Consider the following 21035-nt stretch of genomic DNA (forward strand, 5'->3'; position numbering starts at 1 on the left):
TAATATTTTCGCAAAACGATATACCGAGATATAAATATTTAAAACGTAAACATAAAAATACTTCTACATCACTTTTATCTGACATTTACATGAGTAAAAATATAGGTAAAAATATACGTGAAAATATCTATAACTATGAATATATTTTCTTTTATTTTTGTTTTTTCCCTTTTAATTTTTTTCTTTTGTTATGTAATTTTTATAAATTTAAAGACTCTTTTTCATTCATGAAATACACGCAATATATAACGAGTATTCTACAGTTTGAAGCATACTGAATGGTAAATCTTCCTTGAGGAGGAGTGGCATTCTCACCGCTCTTTTGCCACCACGCATCTGCGGTATAAAAGCAACCTGCGTTGCAGCGCGCTTAGTTTCATTTCGGAGTAGCCGATTGTGAAACGTATTTTCAACGTGAGTACCACAATCTACGTAGTAAAGAATCTACTTTATACAGGAAAAAGTGAATTTTATTTTCGATCGAATTTGTGTATTATACGTACTTCATTGTTACTTATTAATTACAATTTGCAATCTCAATTGCCTTTTTAAACATTTTGTGCTTAAAGTGCGAAATATAATATACACATGTTTTAGAGAGAAAAAAGAAGATAAACGTAGAAAATTTTAACGTGTCGCATCTTATTACATAATATTTACACGTTTGTCCAAATTATCAATCAGAAATATTAGTTTCACAATATATATATTAATATTACGTAATACACACTACATGCGAAAATTTCTATATTTCTAAAATAATATTTCCATCACACATACACGGTTTCGTCATTATATCGACTTTTTATTTTACGCAATAAAAACTTCTCCATAAATGTTGCTCCAATTTCACGACCTCGATCATTAAAGAGAGATCGGACCAATGCTCTTTGGACATATATCATTGCACATGAAACTCTCGCCAATAACTGAGCATCTCATTCCTCTGTATTTTACACGATGACTATTTTATGTTGATGTAACATTTAAATTGCTTCATAATTTTTGTTTTTTGCGTGACGCGAAGCTGATAAATTATGTATAGAGTTGCGAAACTCTCTGTAAGATATATATATATATATATATATATATATATATATATATATACACATACATACTGGGTGATCTGAAATTCACAAATTCGGAGTACAGGACATGATACTTTATGCTAACATAAATAACTTTTTCCTTTAGCAAAATTGCGTTCGATAAATAATTTTTGCACTTATTTGTTAACTAACCTGCTCTCCTGCAAAAACTACTTATCGGACGCAATTTTGCTACAGAAAAAAATTGTTTTTTGTGCTAAAATGAACAACTTTTTCTTATAGTAAAATTACATTCCATAAATAATTTTTGCGTTTATTCGGTATAACTTCAATCTGCTCTCCTGGGAAAACTACTTGTTACATAAAACTACTTGTTGCCAAAGGAAAAGTTGTTTCTTTTAGCATAAAGTATCATATCCTGTACTTCGAATTCGTGAATTTCGGATCATCCTGTATATATATTCTATTTGGAGTCTTCACCTTTTGTGACCATATCTACATATATTTTCGAAATCTTTGAATTTTATATTCTCGAATCGCGCGTGTGTTGATTACATGATTTCAATAATCTTGTCCCTAATTTCCAGATGAAATTTCACATTATAGTCCTGACCACATTGCTTCTGGCGACCATGATTGCCGCGTATCCACAGAAAGATGGGCAAATCTTCAGCAATGAGGCAATCCGGCAAGCTCAGAATACTTATCTTATCCCGAAGGATGCGACTATACAAAAGGTTCAAGAGGGTATCGAATTGGCCGCTTACGAATCAATCCCCGGGGATCAGAGGATCAATCTTTTCGAGATCTTGGGCGAGCATGTGCCACCCGAGGTAGTGAACAATCTTCAGACCCAAATCGACCAAATAGGTCGAAATTAAATTCTTCCCTCTCGCATAATCGTCATTATCGTCATCATCATGTTAAAAATAATCATATCCTAAGTGCCTTCGTAGAAAAGTATTTGTAAATAAGTGATTCTTTTGTATCTTGCTTTTGTATTACACAAAAATTTGTTTACGTCTTGTAGAAAGTTTCCACTTTTCGTAAATACATTATATGAAAAATATTTTTATATGTATGTATCATTTTCTACCTGTGATTACGTTTATGTATATTCATTTACAAATAGATTATTATCGATATTGCACGTGTAAAAAATATCACAGTGTACTTTATAACAAAATACTTTGTACTTGTCTTTCATAATTTCGTTGCTTTTTTCGATAGCTTCATAGATTACTTAACATTCAAATAAGTAGGCATTCCTCAAAATGCGCAGATCGTGAAATTAATCATGTATTCTCATAAGGATCTCTTAGTCTGAATTATGTATGCTGTTAGCGATATATCATAGAGAAAGTTGCAGAACTACTCATCGAAGAAGCGTACTTTCACTTCTATTTATCATGTTACTGAACGTGACTTTTCTGTTCTGTGGTTTATTACATGACACAGCTAAATCGAAAATTTCAACATAATCAAAGCACGAAAGGATTATGAGATCATGTTTTCCGTTTTCTGCTCTGCTAATTTTATTGTCTCATTATTATAATACATATTGAGAACGGAAGGTCTCGATTCACTTTTTACTTTTTGTGGAACTTTCACTTTCTTTTATATATACAGCTGTGCATACGTAAATGAGATAGATCTATCAGACAAATCATTATATAACAATAATACGCTTTCATCTTATGCTACCGGTTACAAAAGCTTAATAAAAAATAGTTACTATAGTTAGTGTTTCTTATTTCATTTCTTTTTCTCAAATTTCTAAACTAATTTCTCGCAAATACATTGTACTCAGATCATATATTTTTCTAGAAATCTATAATACCATCACACAATAATGATGAATTTCTTTCACGAGTAAGTAGGGCGTTTTAATAAAAACAAATATTTTCATGTATCAACATTACATACATTTTGGAATATAAAAATCACAAATGACATTTGTACATTAATGTTAAATAACTTAAGAACAGTTTTATTATGTTAAGATTACAAATCTGAGAACTATGTAAATGAGTTTTCGACAATTTTCGATTCATTTGATTAAATTATTTTCTTCATTAAGAATTTCGAATTATTAGTCTTTTTTCAGCGTACACGTATGGGCTCGATGAGAAGAATTACAAATGTATTTCCACCTTTCTGAATAACCAAAGCATATAAAAAATCATTATAAGACATACTTTCTTAAATAATATTAAGTATTGTAATTATTAATCCAATGATTTAAAAAATATTTTGAAGTATGCAAATTCCAAATTTAGTAAGCACGAAGAAAAATTCACGATCCAAATAATACTATGTATGAATCGCACTTATTATTAGTACATTATCTTGCATTTCAATTGTTATTTTTTTCTATAATACTTAAACTCCACCCGAAATGTTTATATCAATGCTGTTATATATATGTTATATTTCTTATCAGTCAGGTGTATTGATAAAAAAACAGGTGTTGAAAATTTGAGTATCTTTCACACGTTCAAAAATATAATGCAACGCTTTGATAAAAAGACATTCCAAATTTATCTCATTGATTCATGTCTTTATATCCTATATGTTACGAAAAACTTAGAAGAAATATATATATATATATATATATATATATATGTATATGTATATATATATATATATAATGCGCTCTCTTATATTATCAAATAAAAAATCTAAATTGTGGAATGAGATATATTTAATCTTAAAAACTATTATACTTAATGTTAAAAACGCAAGAATTACAAAAAAGAAAAGCTATATTCTCCCTGATATTTTGTTGAAGAAATATAATAAAATTGAAATACGCATACTTACATATTTTGACTTCGCAAAAAATTTTAATTATTATACATTTGAAACCGCAAGTAGATATATGATTACAGAGAATATTCATATAAATTTTCTGTAAATTGTGCAGCTATATTGTTGTAAGTGAAAATTTTATGTACTACAACAAAAATGTGTACAAAAATAAAATATTCGAACGACTCAAAATAATCATTAAAAATATAATGCTAATTCGTTTCTATTCTGTTTAATGCAAGAAAATGTACTGTTCATACAAATCGTTATAACTTAAGAAAGTTTTTTATTTGGAATCACCATAGTATTTGCTGTAATGTTCTATGTGCAAATCTTCCCTCCGCATTTACTTCCTGTAAAAATTTAATAATTAAACATGTAACTGTGTACTTAAATCAAATGTACTTATGTACTTAAAATCAAATGAGTTATGAACACTTATTACCATTTATTAAATATTACTTACTTAGATCTCTTAGACCCCTTATCGCTTCTTTCTAAGCTCTTATCATGAGGACGTTTCCTACTGCTGGACGAAGAATGCGATGACTTACTTTTATCACGCTTATCGTGTTTATCACTCTTTTTGGGACTAAACAAACAAATTTCAATTATAACATCATCAAAAATATAAAACTTGTCGGTAATCACCTGTGTTTGGATGATTTGGAAGGAGACCCTTTCTTGTGTGAGCCCCCACTCCGTGATCGATCCGTTCTTTAATTATCAAGAAAAGAAATTTTCTTTACATAAGAATATGTACTATTTATAAACTATCATATTTACCTATGTTTGTCCGATGATCGTTTATCCTTACTAGGTGAACTTTTACTCTTTGAATTCGTGGAACTCTTGTGCTTATGTCTAATATGAAACAAAGAACATCTAAAGTTAATATTTAATAAGAACATTGAAATATATCCAATATATTTTGTATACAATACCTATCTTTTGAAGGTGATGGGGATTGTCTTCGGTTTGTTTTCTTCTTTTTACTAGAACTATAATCGTCACGATAACGATCTTCGCCCCTTTCTTTGTCCTCTTCGGCTGCTTCTCTTTCCAAATCTGACCAATCTTTTCCTGATTCTTCAGAGCTGCCTAATTCTTCTTCTGAAAAAGATAAAAAAAGATTTTAATGGGAAAAATTAAATAAATTAGAGAGAGAGAGAGAGAGAGAAAAAATATAAAAAGCAAAGATTTAAAAATATAATACAATAATTTTGGATAAAGTACCTTCACTATCAGAATCTTCAGAAGCTTCAGAATATTCAGAATCATCATCAGATTCTTCCTCACTCTCCATATCGGATGGCTGTAAATAAATTAAATATAAATAAAATATATGTATCATTCTTATATATTTAGAAAAGTTTCTTGTTTGTCTAAATCTCGAACCTCGTACGCATCATCTTCTTCTTCTTCTTCATCTTCGACTTCTTCATTTTCAACATCACTTTCTGGATCCAAGAATGTCCATCCTCCGCTATCAAAGAATCCTTCAGGATCATCTGTTATAGTTTTCATGATTTTCGTCCAATTCAAAGACTGGACACCCTCTGAATATCGAATATCGCACGAACTAAACAAGAAATTAATAATTATATAAATTTTATTGTCTACTAAATAAAAGACAATAAAGATGATAAGACTGTCAATGTTACATTAAATAATAATGTTACTTACTTTAACCATTCCTTGACATGATCCAACATATTCATAGGAACAGCATTTACCATCGCTACCTTTCGATGATAATCTTTGAAAACAAAAATCATGTCAAAGTTCTTTAGATGAAATTGTACTCTTTCAAAGTGAACCAATTCAACATCTTCCAATGTAATGACAAATGGAGGCTAAACCCAAACATATTATTAATGTAATATTCTTTTTGCCTTAAAATATTAATTTTGTTTCATCGCAGTGTATTACCCATTCTGTGAGATTAACCAAACATCCACTAGTTGGTTGAAGTAAGACAGTACTCCTGTATGGTGCACCAGGAAATCCCAAGTCCCGAAATGGTGTATCAAATTCTATCTCTTGTTTTGTCATTCCTTCAACCTTTATATGACAGAGACATGTATCACACAATAGAAATAAATGTAAAATCTCAATAAGCATAATAATAAAATCAATTAGTAAAATCAAATTTATACACACTTTTTCGCAGAAGCTTTTAAAAGCAGTTTTTAATTTATGTCTAAGTTCTCGTTCCGATTGTTCAGCTGCAAGATCATCACGATCATGCATATGCTGATGTTTACCTAAATCTGTAGTAATTTCTCCAACTTCAGTATAAAACTGCACGTCTACATGTTTCTTTTTACCAAACATAATAGCATGCTAAAAAGACACAAATATTTATATACATAGTGATATACATAAGTAACAATATTCATTCATTAAAAATTAATATTATTCTTACACATTAAACGAATATATATGTTTAAGATAAAATATGATACATACTTTTAAATGGAAATGCAACAGTATAATCATTTCACCATCGCACGGTTGGAAGAAAGCGTTTTTAATGTTATTATAAAGAATGTCTACTTTATCACCGCGTACAGAAGTATAGCGGAATCCATTTGTGTGCGCTTCTAAACCACCAGTCATTCTTTTTGTAACAATATTTGGTCGAATATATAAATCTTTCAATTTGGGATTGCCTTTATTTTGTGATAATATTAAAGTATCTTGTTTTACAAGATCTTCTTTTTCCCTCTCTTCTGCTTCCCTATTTTTGAATTTCTTTTGCACTTCCTTAATCAGTCTAAAGGCTGTATTCAAATTTGACGATGGTGCAGAGATCTCGCCGGGCTCTTTGGTATTTGTGCTTCGATATGTTACTTCCTTAACAAACGTTGCATCAGGCTGAGGGTAAGATCCACCTTCATTTCGTCCCATAGTTGCACCAGGGTGAAAGAAGTTTATTCTAAGATACGTATAATCTCCTTCTACTGACTGTGAAATGTTCTTAATTGTTGATATGTGGAAAGGTACTGGAATACCAGCAATAGGTAAAATCACAGTTTCATACTTCTTATCCACATACAACTTCAATTCTTTGACTTCCGGCTCGCGTGGCATATGACTCAAACTTTTATAAGATACTGTTGATTTACGTATTTTTTCTTGTTCCTTACCGCCAGACTGCTGGGCCAATCGAGCTTTAGCAATTTCATTCAATTGTTGAGCTAATTCTTTTTGATGTTGCTTTCTCTTCTCTTCTGAACTATGCTCTGTTCTCAATTTAGATTCTATTACAGCAGTTCTTTTTCCACGTCCTAGAATTTCTGGCTTTGGCTCATTTTCTTTTCCACTTCCCTCTTCTTCTTCATCTTCGTCATCTTTCACATATATACCTATGTTTTTCACTTTCTTCTTCGATGGTGTTAAATTAGAAGCGGGTTGTCCTTCATTTACTATAACTGTATCGCCTATGAAAAGGGCGTATGTTTTACCTTCTTTGTCAGTTGCGTCTGGATTGGTAAGATTTGAGAGACCAACGTTAACATTAAATACCATGCCTTTCTTAGCTATTGCATGAATTTTCGGACCCAATAGCAAAGAACTTTCTTTGAATTCAATACCCATAGCAAATCCGAAATTCTTAGTTAAATGATTTAACATTTCTGGTTTCTCATCTTTTACAAATTTGATACCAGCCTCATATACTTCACTTATTTTTGTTCCTGCAACTAACTTTTTTAAGATCTCTTCTTCCAGTTGTAACAAAAAATTATAATTACCCTATAACAAGATGTATTATAAATTAAACTAGAAATTTGATTTCAGTGATACGAATACGTATTTTTTTCTACATACCTCAATTGTATTTGTGGGATTAACTAACAGAGTTCTTACTATGTTTGAACAATAATTTTTGTAACGTGCCCCCAATGAGCAAACAATAACACCAAAATGGAGAGTAGTATTTTTATCGCTAACAGCGCTAAATTTAAGTGAATAATTTCCACCGCTTTGTATAATTGCAGGGTAACACATATCTACCTGCGTAATATCTACTCCGGTTACATACTTCTTGTTTGTGATAGCTGTATCTACACTTTCTGCTAGCTTTGAATGTTTAACTTTCTGAAATAGAGATAATTACAATTGTAATGTTTTTATATACATTCCATTTTTCTTTCCACATTTAACTCTCACTAAAATCTCATATAGAATTGAAAAATATATACCTTGTCGGAATCTATGATTTCCATTATCTGATCTTTAAGATACTTGGTGAAGACATCCACTGATATCAGACAGGCTTTCTTTATAGTAATTATTTCACTATCTTCTTTTGGACACATAACATAAGCAGCTGCAGCACTTATATCAATCTATATGAATTATACAAATATAAAGAAATACTTTTTCAACTTGAACATGTACTCGAGTAGACAAATTTTTTTGTGATTTGTGCCTACTTACAGTATCAAAAGATTCGTTCTTTAAAGTGGCTCTCCATGAATCCATAAAAGCACCTGGGTAATTTTCTTTAGAAAATACTCCCAAATTTTTGCCATTTTTACTTTGCTTCATCACTTCAATGAGTTTTGCAAAATTTGCTTTGTCTTCATCGCTCTATAAAAAGATATTCAAATATTGCTCAGCAATTCTATCTATATATATTTAATAATAAAATTATTCTTACACTAATTATACAATATACATACTCTGTCTCTAACAAACAATTTCACAGGTGGTACTCCTGTATCTTCATTTTGATTTTCTACTTTTCTTAAAAATTCAATTTTCTTTTTACTGGCCAAGAAATTGATAGATTCTTCAGTCAATATCATTATAGTATCCGTGAGTTCGTAACTGAACAGCCATGTCTAAAACAAAGCATGTCGATACATAGAAACTTTCAATTTATTTCTTAATAAAAAAAAATGTTATCTTATATTAAGCATTTGCAATAAATTAATTGATATGTAATATTTTTAAATAATAACATTTTATAAACAATAACTATAAATAATAACTTTAATAAACATAATATAATGAAACATAAAATAAATGTGATATGTAGAAAATTGATTCTCAAAAATACAATATATTTTATGTAATTTTTTTTTTAATAAATAATTTAAGGTGTTACAAAAGATACTATAAAAATAAAATTTTTCAGCTTATCAAATACGTATTATTTTTTTAGCAAATCTTTTGTTCACTGCGCTATCTTTTTGACAGCATAATGAAATCATTTTGATATCTCATTGGCTAAACTGTGCTAATGTCACTTGCTATTTCTTTCTTTCTTTATCGAAGAACTTAGAACAATTTCTATTTTGTACATAGAACTGAAGAAAAATTGACACATATTCCATCTTTTGATAAGATACTCGTAACATAAGCAAAGTCCTTAAAAAAATTTTCTAATTCTAAAACACATGTACCTGCAACGCTATGGATTTGCTGTAAACAATATCTTCATCAGTGCCAACGGCAGAAACAAGGCAATCCATTTTACTAAAACTATCATCGGTCCCGACCTCCCCATCCTATAAAAAACAAAAGATTGTATAATAATACGCAACAGTTTTGCTTACCGGGATCAAGAAGCATACAATTTCCTTCACGCTTACCTTCCACGCGGCATACAGGCGCTTCATGCGCCGAAAAAACATATCCTTGTCGAGAGACACGTTTGCCATGGTTTGGCGTTTGGATTTTAATCACGCAGCTGGGGTTCTTCTTGTTCTAACACGAAATTATAATCAACGCTTGCGTCGTAAGCGGGCGAGGGAACAAAACATTCAGAAAACGCGTAGATACCCTCGACGTTATCACATCTTCCGTTTCGGTTTCTTGCGATTTGCACCAATTTACGCGCCGGTACGCAGACCGACTTTTATTTCGTGAATTCAACCGATGGAGTAACGAAGATCGACCGTAAGTTCACGCGACTACAGGCGCGGAGATGGCGGGATTTATAACCAAACATGCAACATGCGACGCTGTGATGCCGCGAATCGTGACGCTTTGCTCACGGAACGCATCCCGCGCAGATCCACCGTGAAAGCGAGGCGTTGATTGGCTAGAGCAGAGAGAAACGGAGAAATCCATATAGTCTGTTCGACTTGCTTACACTTTTTTACACTTTTTAGCACAGACTTTTACATAATGCATAGTGCATAAGAGAATCAACCAATCAAAATTCTTTTCCATGGAATGGGAGGAAAGGAAAGATTCTGATTAGTTGATTCGCTTATGCACTATGCTTTATGTGTTATACAAAAGTCTGTGCTTTATGGATTATGTGTTATGCGTTATGCAAGAGTCTGTGCTTCCCGCTTTACACTGTCACCTATGTATTGTACGTTGTTGGGAAACAACTCACTACCATCCATTCCACCCGGCTCGAGGAACCGGGTGGTTTTTCCATCCTCCTATGGATAGAGTAGAAATCTGAACGTTCTATCTAAGCGTTCAATAAAGACACTCAATAAGAACCTGAACGCTTTCTGGATGCATCCGAATGGAGAATTTGAACACAACCCAGATCATGATGGAAATATACAATATAAGATGAAGTACTCCTGTAGATGCGCAGTAGGAAAGTGCATATTTGGGTATATTTGATTGGTTATTCCAATATTCCAGCGCTATTATATTGTACGTAGGAAAATGCATATCGGACATATTTGATTGGCTATTTCCGTACTGCTACCGCCATTATGCGTAATGTTTCACCTTATATGGCCCAGATTCTGTTTTTCTAGGGACTCTAGTCTAAACTAGACAAAAGAATCAATAATCGTGAATGTCAAGGAAAAATTGAAAGTCTCATGAGACTACTCGAACGAGTTGGATGTGTGTCTCATCCATCTAATTTCGGGTATTGCGTCACCTCAGTTATATTTTTTAAAAAGCGTATATTTTGAAAAGCGTCGGCTTCGATTGTGCATTTGCATTTCTCAATTCATAGTTCCTTCATTCGTTTGGACGTGTTTCCATACGACGCGGAATCGTAGTCGCAGATTGCGCCCGCCAAAAGGATACAATCAAAACCAAAATAGCAAATCGCCTCTAAACATTGGGGCCCGTATTCAGAACACGCTTACATTGCTTACAATGTAGCGCGTTAACATGCTATAATTTACATTACACATACTATAGAATTTTAGAGATAAAAGCGCGTTCTGAATACGGGCCCCAATGTTTAGAGGCGATTTGCCATTTTGATTTTAATTGCATTCTTCTGTTATGTTTACCCAGTTTACCCGGTTTGAAGTGGCCGGTACATTGCATTTTTATTACACGAATTATTCAATTTCGAAGACCATCAGTGACCCAGTATCAATCTGTTGCCTACGAGGCTAATAAAACAAGAAGTTGAAGGCGTACAAATCCTGTCAGCCTGGGAATAACTCTCAAAAAATATATATATGCTTGTAAGTAATTAATCAAGATAAAAGCAACATTCGGCTTTTTTTTTAAGAATGAACTTACCAAGATGTGTAGCGCAAAAACTAGTCAGCAGGAGATATTTGTTCAGAATGACGAGAATTACATATATCCAAAATTAGGCAATTTAATCAAAAAGCTAATTTCTATAATAAAAGATTAAATTATTAGGCTCAATTGAATAAAAACATTAGTAAAAGATAAAAAGAGCTAAGAGCCACCGCTACTTCTTAATTGCTAATATTTAATGTCTTGTAAATTATATTTAACAAACGTTTCGTCCTTACATTAAGACCTTTTTAATGTTAATATATACAAATAATTTCTATCTTATATGCTAAGTAGCTGTTTAAATATCTACCTTACATAATACATCATTTTTTAAAATGCTTTAATTAAAAATTTACTTCTGAGTGTGTGGTGACAATAATTTTCATGTTTTTGTTCTTGTATATTGATTGTCCAGTGACTTATTATTCGGTATCCTTGTGATCTTATTCTCATCTTAATCTATGTTTAGTAAATCGACCTATTTATTTAAAAAATTCAGTGTAACTTAATTAAAAGATAATATATATTAAAGATATTTAAATTTAATGCCTGACCTGCTATTCTTATTTGTGTTTGTATGTCCATTATAATTGATTCATTATAATTGATATCGCAATGATAATGCAACGGTGTTACAAATTCGTCAATTAAAAGAATTGATTTTATATGTTCAAATACTGGTGACATAGCAAGCGACAAAATATAGGAATAACGAAATAAGAAGTGACAGAATCTCTGATGAAATAGTTGAATAAATATTATGACGTTCGTTAAATATTATAATTTACAAGACATTAAATATTAGCGATTAAGAACTAGTGGTGGCTTTTAGCTTTTTTTACTTCTTACTATTAATTCCATAAGGTTTGTACGTGGTCCTTCCATCAAATTTAATAAAAAAAGTTTTCTCACAGTTATGCTTTTTTAATTATATGTATTTAAATGAGTGAATAATTTTATAATTTAATATATTTAAATCGGAATAATAAAATAATATAAATTGTGATGTTTATTTTTTTGACAATGTATTATATAATTTGTACATATTTTAATTTAATATAAGGTTTCAGAGAAAATTTATATGCGTCGTATTTTATTATATTGAGGAATAAGAATTACAAAAACTTTGTTCATATATCAACAAATAATGGATACCACTAGACATTACAAAAATCAATTTGAGGATTATTCCATTGCGGTTAGCCGTAATATAATCAGGGATGATACTAATACGGTATACAAATTTTTTTCATATATATTTTATCATTTAATAAGTAAATATTTAAAATTATAGTGATTAAAAGATATTTAATAGATAAGTGATTATAGTATTTGATGACAAAAATAAATTTTTTTAGATTCATGATGCATTTAAATCATTATTAACATCAAAAATTAAGAATTTTATAGAAGTATTAAAAAAAAATAAAAGAAAATGGCTCGACAGCAGTGACTATTCTGTATACACTGGACAAGCAGGAATTGCATATACATTATATCGTTATGGAAAATATTATAATGATTCTGAGTATATTAATGTAATTATAAAACTTCATGCTTTTAATTTTAAATTAGATGTCATATTGATATGATAAATTTCATAGATGGCAGCAGAAATATTGCAAAGATGTACTACAGAATTCAAAAGCCGACATGAAGTCACATTTCTAACTGGAACTGTAGGTCCATTAGCATTAGCAGCAGTTATACTACACTCACAACAAGAGAAAGAACAAGCAGAACAATTAATTCTTAAGTAAGAACTTAATAATAGTTTTATAGTAATTAAATTGCAAATATATTTTTGAAAATACAAAATTATAAAGTTTTATTCTTTTAATATTTCTGTACTAAATAACTAATTCTGTACTAAAAAATTTGAGTAAACTTTTACATTAGGATACTTCTTTAATGACTTTGACATATGTTATGAAGATGAAGATACTGATCAACTTTTCCTTATAAATTAATCAGCGATCTTTTATAGTTTCTAAGATATTTAGATAATTAGTAAATATCCTGTTTAAAGGGGCCTCTTCCTCATGATCTTGACTTTGATATGTTATCATGATCCTGAGTAATCTCCAATATGTTTTAGCCGTCACTTACTTGATAAATAAGATCAGTAATAGTATTCAAATGTAATACTATCTTGAAATAACTCTGATTCTATATATAATAAATGATATAAATTTGACTGAAAAATACGTGCACATATTTATATATAATATCTACGCATCAAGTACACTTACATGATTGTTATCTCACTTTAATTGTAAAAATCTATTAGGTGTTGGAATTAATTCGTAGCGTTTTACAAGTGATGGGAAGTACTTTCATTAATGTATTTTTTAATGCTCATGTGAAATAAATAACATTCTTTCATTAAAAAACGCTACGAATTAATTCCAACACCTAATAACATTTCGATTACTACCTATATAAATGCTGGTATTCATAGTCTGTTCTTATAATACTATTTTAAGGCCAGCATTCATACTCAGTTCTTATATTCAAGACTGTCTTAAGTCCTTTCTTGAGGCATCATGAACCAAACAGAGAGGACCGTATTAGCGTCTTAAGACGTTACTTAAGATGGTTTTGAAATAAGAACTGACTATGAATATTGGGCTAAGTAATGTTTTCAGATGTTACTACGGTTCAGTGATCAGTTCGTGACATCTCAAAGCTGCATTTAAGATTGTCATTTTATAAGTCATTATATAAATTGAATTTAAATTTTTATTTTTACAAAGGATTGAATATTGAATCTTAATTATTGCTGCTTTAATATTGAGTAATATAAACGTATATTATAACATTTTAATTATAAACTAATTTTATTATTTTTACTGTATTATATTTTATTTTATTAGTTTTTTTAATCTTCAAAAATGCTTTTTTATTTAAGAAGTAAAATTAAAATTTATATATGTGTTTATTCTAGTAAATAATCACTTTATAGAAATACTGTTATACAAGGAAATAAAAACTTTTTTATAGATTGAAATCTTTATCTACTTACATTTTGGATAAACATAGTGGTGTCCCTGATGAATTATTATATGGAAGAGCTGGATATTTAACTGGTTTACTTTATTTAAATTCAAATATAGTTCCAGCTCCTATAGAAGCAGATCTTATCAAACAAGTAAGACTTTTATATATAAGAGGCATGTATGAATTGATTCTTATTAAAAAATACAAAAAAGCATTAACTTTATTTGTCGTTATTAAAAAGAAAGTAAGATTCTTATTTGTATTAAAATTATCTATATTTATAATATTATAGGTTGTTTCTTGTATAATTAATTCTGGAATATCATATGCTACGTCAAATCGTAGTCAATCACCTTTAATGTATTCTTGGCATGATACAGAATATATTGGTGCTGCTCATGGATTAGCAGGCATATTGTATTTGCTCTTGCAGGTATGTTGTATTTTGTGGTTGTAAAAATATATTTTGTGGAAAACGATTATTTGAATCTCTTTATTGCTTATTATCTTATATTTGAAAGCACATTACAATTTTATTTTCTCAATCTAAATTTGTTCTTTTTTTAGGCACGACAATATTTAACGCAGGTGCAGCTCGATGATTATATTAAACCATCTTTGTATTATCTCCAAAAATTGCAATTTTCTTCTGGAAATTTTCCTTCTTCAATTGGCAATTTTTCTGACAAATTAGTACATTGGTGTCATGGAGCACCTGGAATGTCTGCATTATTTTGTTTGGCTTATAAGGTATAAATTTTATATAGTATTTATTAATTTAGTAAAAGTATTTAAATAAAAACTCCATTTAGTCAAAGAAGCTACGTGATATATGGATATTTTCGTGTTTTGATACGTTAAATGCATTTTGTCATTTCATCAATCATTGCAGTTCACTTTATCAAGGGAGAAGTAACCTGATATTAATTGTAAGCCGCTTTTTTTGGGAAGTTTCCTTTATGTACGCTGATCAGCGATAATGGTTTAGTATTAGATTGCTTCTCGCGCTCTGATGAAGTAAAATGTTTACGAAGCATTGGCATTTAATGATAAATATCAAGACAAATAATCTGAAAACTGTATAGCTTTTTTGAAGAAAATATAATAGTGAAAGTCTCTAAAGTAACATCCATTCACTATTATTGCTGTAATTATAGGTGTTTGAAGACCATACATTTCTAGAGACTGCAATACAATGTGGAGAAGTAGCATGGGAACGAGGACTACTAAAAAAAGGATATAGTATTTGTCATGGTGTTTCTGGAAATGGTTATACTTTTATACATTTATTTCAGCAAACAAAGGTTTGATTTTAATTCTTGAATATTTATGAATATACAAACATTTGATAGCGAATTTGATAGCTTGCATACTGAATACAAACTTTAGTGATGCCACACATTTGATTGTATTTGTAATGTCTTCTATCTTACAAGGGAACACAACAACAAGCTGATTTAAATGAGCTTTTAATATGTTGTTTTATGGATAAAAATAGAAGACACATTGTTTTATATATGTTTTAAAACTTTAATCCATTTGAATCCGAATGCATATTTTAATAGCATTCCATTTTTATTTTTGTATAATGATAAATAATTAACTATATTGTGATAAAAGTAAAAAATAACTTGTCTCCTGCACAAGTCGATAAAGAAATCCGCAAATGGAAATCGGTGTCAACTGATTCCTTACGGAACAGCTATAGGTCTGTTTTCTGTGGCTGAATAAGGCTGTGGTCAAAGTCTCGCTACAAATGCTTTGAAACGTTTGATGGGCCAATGAGAAGAAAGAATTTTACAAACTGACCAATTAAAAAAACGCTTCAAAGCGTTTGCAACATTGCGTTAACCATACCCTTAGTGTACACTTTTGGAATTTAAAGTGAGATAGGTATGTGTTTGATCCTTAAAAGTGAAAACGAGAATTCTAGTGCAGTTTAGTGCAGGAACAGAAAACAGACTATATGTTAGTTACAACGCTATTAACGTTGTAATTAAAAATAATATTTTCGACACACAACATCAATATAAAATTAGAGCAGATTTATCAAATTCACTATGAGATTTTAATTTCAATTAATTCTACATTTAAAGTATATTTAATTCTACATTTAAATGTTTTTATTAACAAAAAATTTGATATATTTTATATCGATGCCTGAGCCGTAGAAAGTGCTATATCGAAAAAAAAACATGAAGAAAAGTCTATGTCAAGAAATGAATTAAAAGCAGTCTATTTTGCATGAGTCGTGAAGATCGGTCTATGCCAGAATGCATATGAAGTACGATATCTATGATGTAAAAATACAAGGCATACCATTGCGCATAATAGTGATAGCAATACTGGAAACAACCAATCAAATTTTGCATTTTCCTGCGTATAAGCGCATGTTGGAATAGCCAATAAAATTTTGGCCACAATTTACTCCTACTGCGCATCCTTGGGAATGATACATCTTGGATACTTTCCAGCAAGAACACAGTTTGCCTACGTTAAGGATGAAACGATTCACTGTGTTATATAGTGTCTGATTGTTTCCTTGCTGGAAAGCACTTCTGTCTTCTTACATGATTGTATTGAAAAAGTAAGAAGAACAGTTTAAGTCGCATGAAATTAATGAAGGGTCTATATAGCGCAATATTCACGACTCATAAATTACACAAATTTAGTTACGGAAAATTAAATAATATGAATAAATGAGTGCGCAAAATAGAATTAAAAATCAAAACAATTCCCATCTTAGTCATACTACTATAAAATTTATGAGAAGAAAATATATTGTGCTATATAACCTTTTTAATTTCATGTGACTTGAACCGTTCTTCTCGCTTTCTCGATATATAAATATTTTGTATGCGTTCCGACATACACCGATCTTATGCATCTAAATAAACCGCTTTTCATTCATTTCTTGATATAAACCTTCATGTAAACTGTATAATCTAAACAGTAAAATCTTTCAGATTTAGAAATAACTGAGCTACTTTTTTCTATTCTGGAATCTTTAATTACTTAATCATTCATAATGACATATGAATCATTCATAATGATATAGAAAAAAATGTTACACATTCTACTTTTTGTTTGCTTTCTCATGCTATATATATTACATGCAAACAAATACAATAGTAAAGTAGTAAATAGTAATATAATATAGTTATAGTAATATAATATAGTTTACAGAAGAAATAGTAGTTATTTAAAAATAGAGAAGGTCCATAATAGAAATAACAGAATTCAAAAACTGTATTGCATTTAATTTGTTATTATTTTGAAATTATGCGTTTCGAAATTATGGTTATCTCCAAATTCTTGAAATGCCAACGTTTCGTGAACATTGCAGTTTATTTCATCAGGGGGAGGAGCAGCTTGATATTGAGCAGAGCTGTAATTACTGAGCTGTTCCTCTGGATGATATCCTTTATCTTGTTTCTTTTTTATGATTCGAGAGGGGTGAAAAAAGGAAAGTGGGAGTATAAGCTAAAGGGGGAGTTGGTTAATTTTCGATGATCAGAAGAATGATCTTCCATATTTTACTTATGTTGTAACCTTTTTTAGATTATTAGAGTATTTTTGTATCTCTATAGCTCTATATTTTCTTGGAAAAAGTGATCAACCTAAGATAAAAGAACACCAACGTGACATCAAGTTAAAACACGTCACCATTACTCAATTAGAGAACCTTAAAGGGAGAGAGTGGCAAACTGCATTACGTGACCTATCTCCTCTGATTGGACGCGAGCATCAAAGCTCCATAGGCATGAAAGAGATTGGAGAAAACTGGTCACGTCCTGATCCTCGTTCTGATTGGACGCGATCATTCATGTGAATCAATTTGTCATTATCTTTGAGGCTTTCTAGTCAACATTATCAGAATACAGCACTGAGACAGTATATCAAATACTGTTTGATAAGTCTGGATCTACAATAAATAATTTAAGCCTTAAATAACCCATAAGAAATTGACCAACTACAGTCGAATGCGAGAAGAATAATTGAATGTGATTCGTCTATTCCTTATGGCTTAAGACTTAAAAATCTATTGTGGATTCGGGGTAAAATGAACCAACATTACATACTTAAGAAAATATGGAGAGGCTATAGAGATACAAAAATACCTTAATAATCTAAATATATAATAGATAATAGCTACACAGAAAGGTACATGCTCATGGTGTCGCTCTTTTACATTTTTACGTCAAATGACAAATCTAGAAGTTGAACAAAAATGTAAATTTTGAACTTTTTTTTTCGATTTTAGTGTAAAGTCCATTGCATCACCATCATTTTGTGTCTACTTAAATCTTGTAAAAGAATTTTTGATTCCGTTCAGTAAATTTAAAGATTTATATTGATCTACAAAGTGCCGACAATTTGTGTTTCAAAATTCACTGCCAACGCTGAAAATTTACAAGTTACATATACTATGCATTTTCAGCACTAGCAGTGAGAATTTTGGAACATAGCTTGGCCATTCCAGCATGCTCTTAAATCGTAAAAAATTGACCAATCATAGTCGATTATTCTTCTCATTTAACTGTGATTAATTAATTTTTTTATGATTTAAGACCCTAAGAATGCTTCTATTAGACTCCGTATAAAATATGAAAGACCATTGAAGATTAACCGACTCCTCTCTCCCTTTTGCTACATCTCCACCCCACATGCACACACATGCAAGTTCCCCCTCCTTTCTCTCTCCTTTACCTGTCTTCCCTTCAACTTTCTTCCACTATAAAAAAAAACAGCGTATATAAAGAGAATCACCTAGAGGAACACTGGAACAGAACTCAGTATCATATTGCTCCTCGCTTTGAAGTGAACTGCAATTTTCACAAAATGTGGCATTCATTTCTAAGAATGAATTTTTACATGAAGATAACTCGCGAAACGCATAATTTCTGTATAGATAGTATCCATGAAAGTACCTCAAGAGTATTGTTACTATATTCATTTTAGAATATCAAATACTTATATCGGGCTTGTAAGTTTGCCGAATGGTGTTTTGATTATGGATTACATCAAAATCGATCCCCTGATAGACCTTTTTCTTTATTCGAAGGTAAATTGAGTACATATAATATTTCAAGTATATTTTTACATAATGTTATGTATTTATTTATATATTTTCAGGTCTTGCTGGTGTTATTTATTTTTTATTGGATATGCAACAACCACATTTAGCTAAATTTCCAATGTATGATATTTAAATAAAAATATAATTATTTGAACAGTCAACACATTTTTTTGTTAATAAATATGTTATATTTAAACAATAAGAATTGTATTTTAAACAATAAGAATCATACATTTGAAAATTCAACAACAAAAAATATAAATAATGGCCATAACGGTTAAAGCTAGATTTTAGCTGATTGCAGCAATTAATTTTATGAAGCAACGTGAATGTGCATGAATATATCTGACAATTCCCTTCAAATTTCTACTCTGAACCATGTATGAAAAAAGTGTTTAAAAGTGTTTATGGAACATAAAAACGCTTATTTAAATAGAGAGAGAGAGAGAGAGAGAGCAATAAAGGAGAAAATGAGACAGAGCAACTTGTTTATTTCATGCATGCCCACTCCATTTTGACAAAATCAGGAGAGATGCGCTACTGTATATATTGTGGCAGTAGTGGCTGCAACACAGATTCTTGCATAACGGATAATGAACAGTGCATAAAAGAATCAACCAATCAAAATTTTTCTTTTCCATGGATTGGCAGGAATTGAAAGATTCTGATTAGTTGATTCACTTATGCACTATGTATTATGCGTCAATTTTCCGTAAAAACTGTAAGTTGATTGGCTACACATTTCACAATTCGAGATCTAGCATCGCGGACATAAAGCTTTAAAGCTACAATCAGACAATGTATTAAATATTAAGGATGCACTCCCATGGGGTGCGGAACTGCAGAACGTTCATGATTAGTTATGGCTTCATTTCGCCGATTTCGTTTCGCTAAAATATGTTATCCTATGTTCCATTAAGCAGAATTTGCGGAATGCGCAATTAGCTCTGACCAAGCGCAAGTCTTCCCGTAGATTACTTTCATTACGTCTACTAGAATTGCGTTTGTCATTGGTTTGCATTGATTGCGCATCCGCAAGTTCCGTTTATACATGGAACATAGGAAAATGAATTCCTGTGAATCGGAAATCATATATACATACAGAAACATTGTCTCGACTTTCGCGAAAAGATGGAAAGAAACAGACAAACGAAATGCCGCCTATTACTACTGCGAGTTCCGATTGGCTTTCGCTTTTCCGCTTTCTGCTTTTCTGTCAAGATGTGAACCCGGCCTAAGAGATAGTTTTCTTCGTTTAAACCAGCTTAACGAGGTTAGTTTTATGTGTATGTATATACTTGCATACGCACACAGGCATCGGCGGAATCCGCAAAAGAAATAAATTTGCGCAACTGAAAATGGCGGAATAAAACCATAACCAATCACGAACATCCCGCAGTTCCGCTCCCTGGGAGCGCATACTGAGATTAAAAGATTGAATTTGACCAATCAAAACAATAGGAGCTAAAATTCCTTCGTCCTCATTGGTCAAATTTCAATTTTCAATCTTCAATAGCTGTGTCAAAGTCTCGCTACAAATAAAGCATTTGATGGACCAATTAGAAGAAAGAATTTTACTGATCAATTAAAAAACACTTCCAAAAAAGCGTTTTCAA

General features: G+C 30.7%; 4 protein-coding genes across 9 annotated transcripts in view; 3 read left to right on the top strand and 1 right to left on the bottom strand.

Moving 5' to 3' along the window:
* LOC105145587 (putative allantoinase 1) overlaps window positions 1–403 on the top strand; it is a 29222-nt gene extending 28819 nt beyond the window's left edge. The window contains exon 12 of the mRNA XM_087415369.1: window positions 264–403. Coding sequence (XP_087271495.1) covers window positions 264–278 — 15 coding nt within the window. The 3' untranslated portion in view covers window positions 279–403. The remainder of the gene's footprint in view (window positions 1–263) is intronic.
* Window positions 276–2116, top strand: LOC105145589 (uncharacterized). The gene is made up of 2 exons (XM_011055250.2): window positions 276–414; window positions 1637–2116. The coding sequence occupies exon 2, from the start codon at window positions 1637–1639 to the stop codon at window positions 1928–1930; it is 294 nt and encodes a 97-aa protein (XP_011053552.1). The 5' UTR covers window positions 276–414; the 3' UTR covers window positions 1931–2116.
* Window positions 2117–2951: 835 nt separating this feature from the next.
* On the bottom strand, window positions 2952–10471 carry dre4 (SPT16 homolog, facilitates chromatin remodeling subunit dre4). Of its 4 annotated transcripts, none has more exons than XM_087415331.1 (18): window positions 10335–10471; window positions 9467–9918; window positions 9278–9382; window positions 8552–8713; window positions 8307–8459; window positions 8069–8215; window positions 7695–7964; window positions 6333–7619; window positions 6024–6206; window positions 5793–5924; window positions 5547–5716; window positions 5259–5442; window positions 5097–5175; window positions 4805–4973; window positions 4647–4724; window positions 4512–4577; window positions 4327–4452; window positions 2952–4213 (listed from the first exon to the last, which is right to left on the bottom strand). In XM_087415331.1, the coding sequence occupies exons 2-18, from the start codon at window positions 9533–9535 to the stop codon at window positions 4207–4209; spliced, it is 3387 nt and encodes a 1128-aa protein (XP_087271457.1). In that variant the 5' UTR covers window positions 9536–9918; window positions 10335–10471; the 3' UTR covers window positions 2952–4206. The 4 variants fall into 4 exon arrangements, with proteins under 4 accessions (XP_087271457.1, XP_087271452.1, XP_011053547.1 ...); XM_087415326.1 differs by having other exon boundaries at window positions 10222–10348; XM_011055245.2 differs by lacking the exon at window positions 10335–10471 and having other exon boundaries at window positions 2952–3206; window positions 4161–4213.
* LOC105145585 (lanC-like protein 2) lies at window positions 10357–19580 on the top strand. 3 transcript variants are annotated; one of them, XM_011055243.2, is made up of 12 exons: window positions 10357–10496; window positions 10604–10719; window positions 11100–11275; window positions 12403–12573; window positions 12698–12877; window positions 12944–13095; window positions 14343–14490; window positions 14632–14772; window positions 14907–15089; window positions 15497–15643; window positions 19302–19404; window positions 19476–19580. In XM_011055243.2, exons 4-12 carry the CDS (start codon window positions 12487–12489, stop codon window positions 19550–19552), a joined length of 1218 nt encoding a protein of 405 aa, XP_011053545.1. In that variant the 5' UTR covers window positions 10357–10496; window positions 10604–10719; window positions 11100–11275; window positions 12403–12486; the 3' UTR covers window positions 19553–19580. The 3 variants fall into 3 exon arrangements, with proteins under 3 accessions (XP_011053545.1, XP_011053546.1, XP_087271519.1); XM_011055244.2 differs by having other exon boundaries at window positions 12410–12573; XM_087415393.1 differs by lacking the exon at window positions 15497–15643.
* Window positions 19581–21035: the final 1455 nt, after the last annotated feature.

This window comes from Acromyrmex echinatior, chromosome 2 (genome assembly GCF_024713525.1).
Source record: "Acromyrmex echinatior isolate Ae372 chromosome 2, ASM2471352v2, whole genome shotgun sequence".
Classification (NCBI taxonomy): Eukaryota; Metazoa; Arthropoda; class Insecta; order Hymenoptera; family Formicidae; genus Acromyrmex; species Acromyrmex echinatior.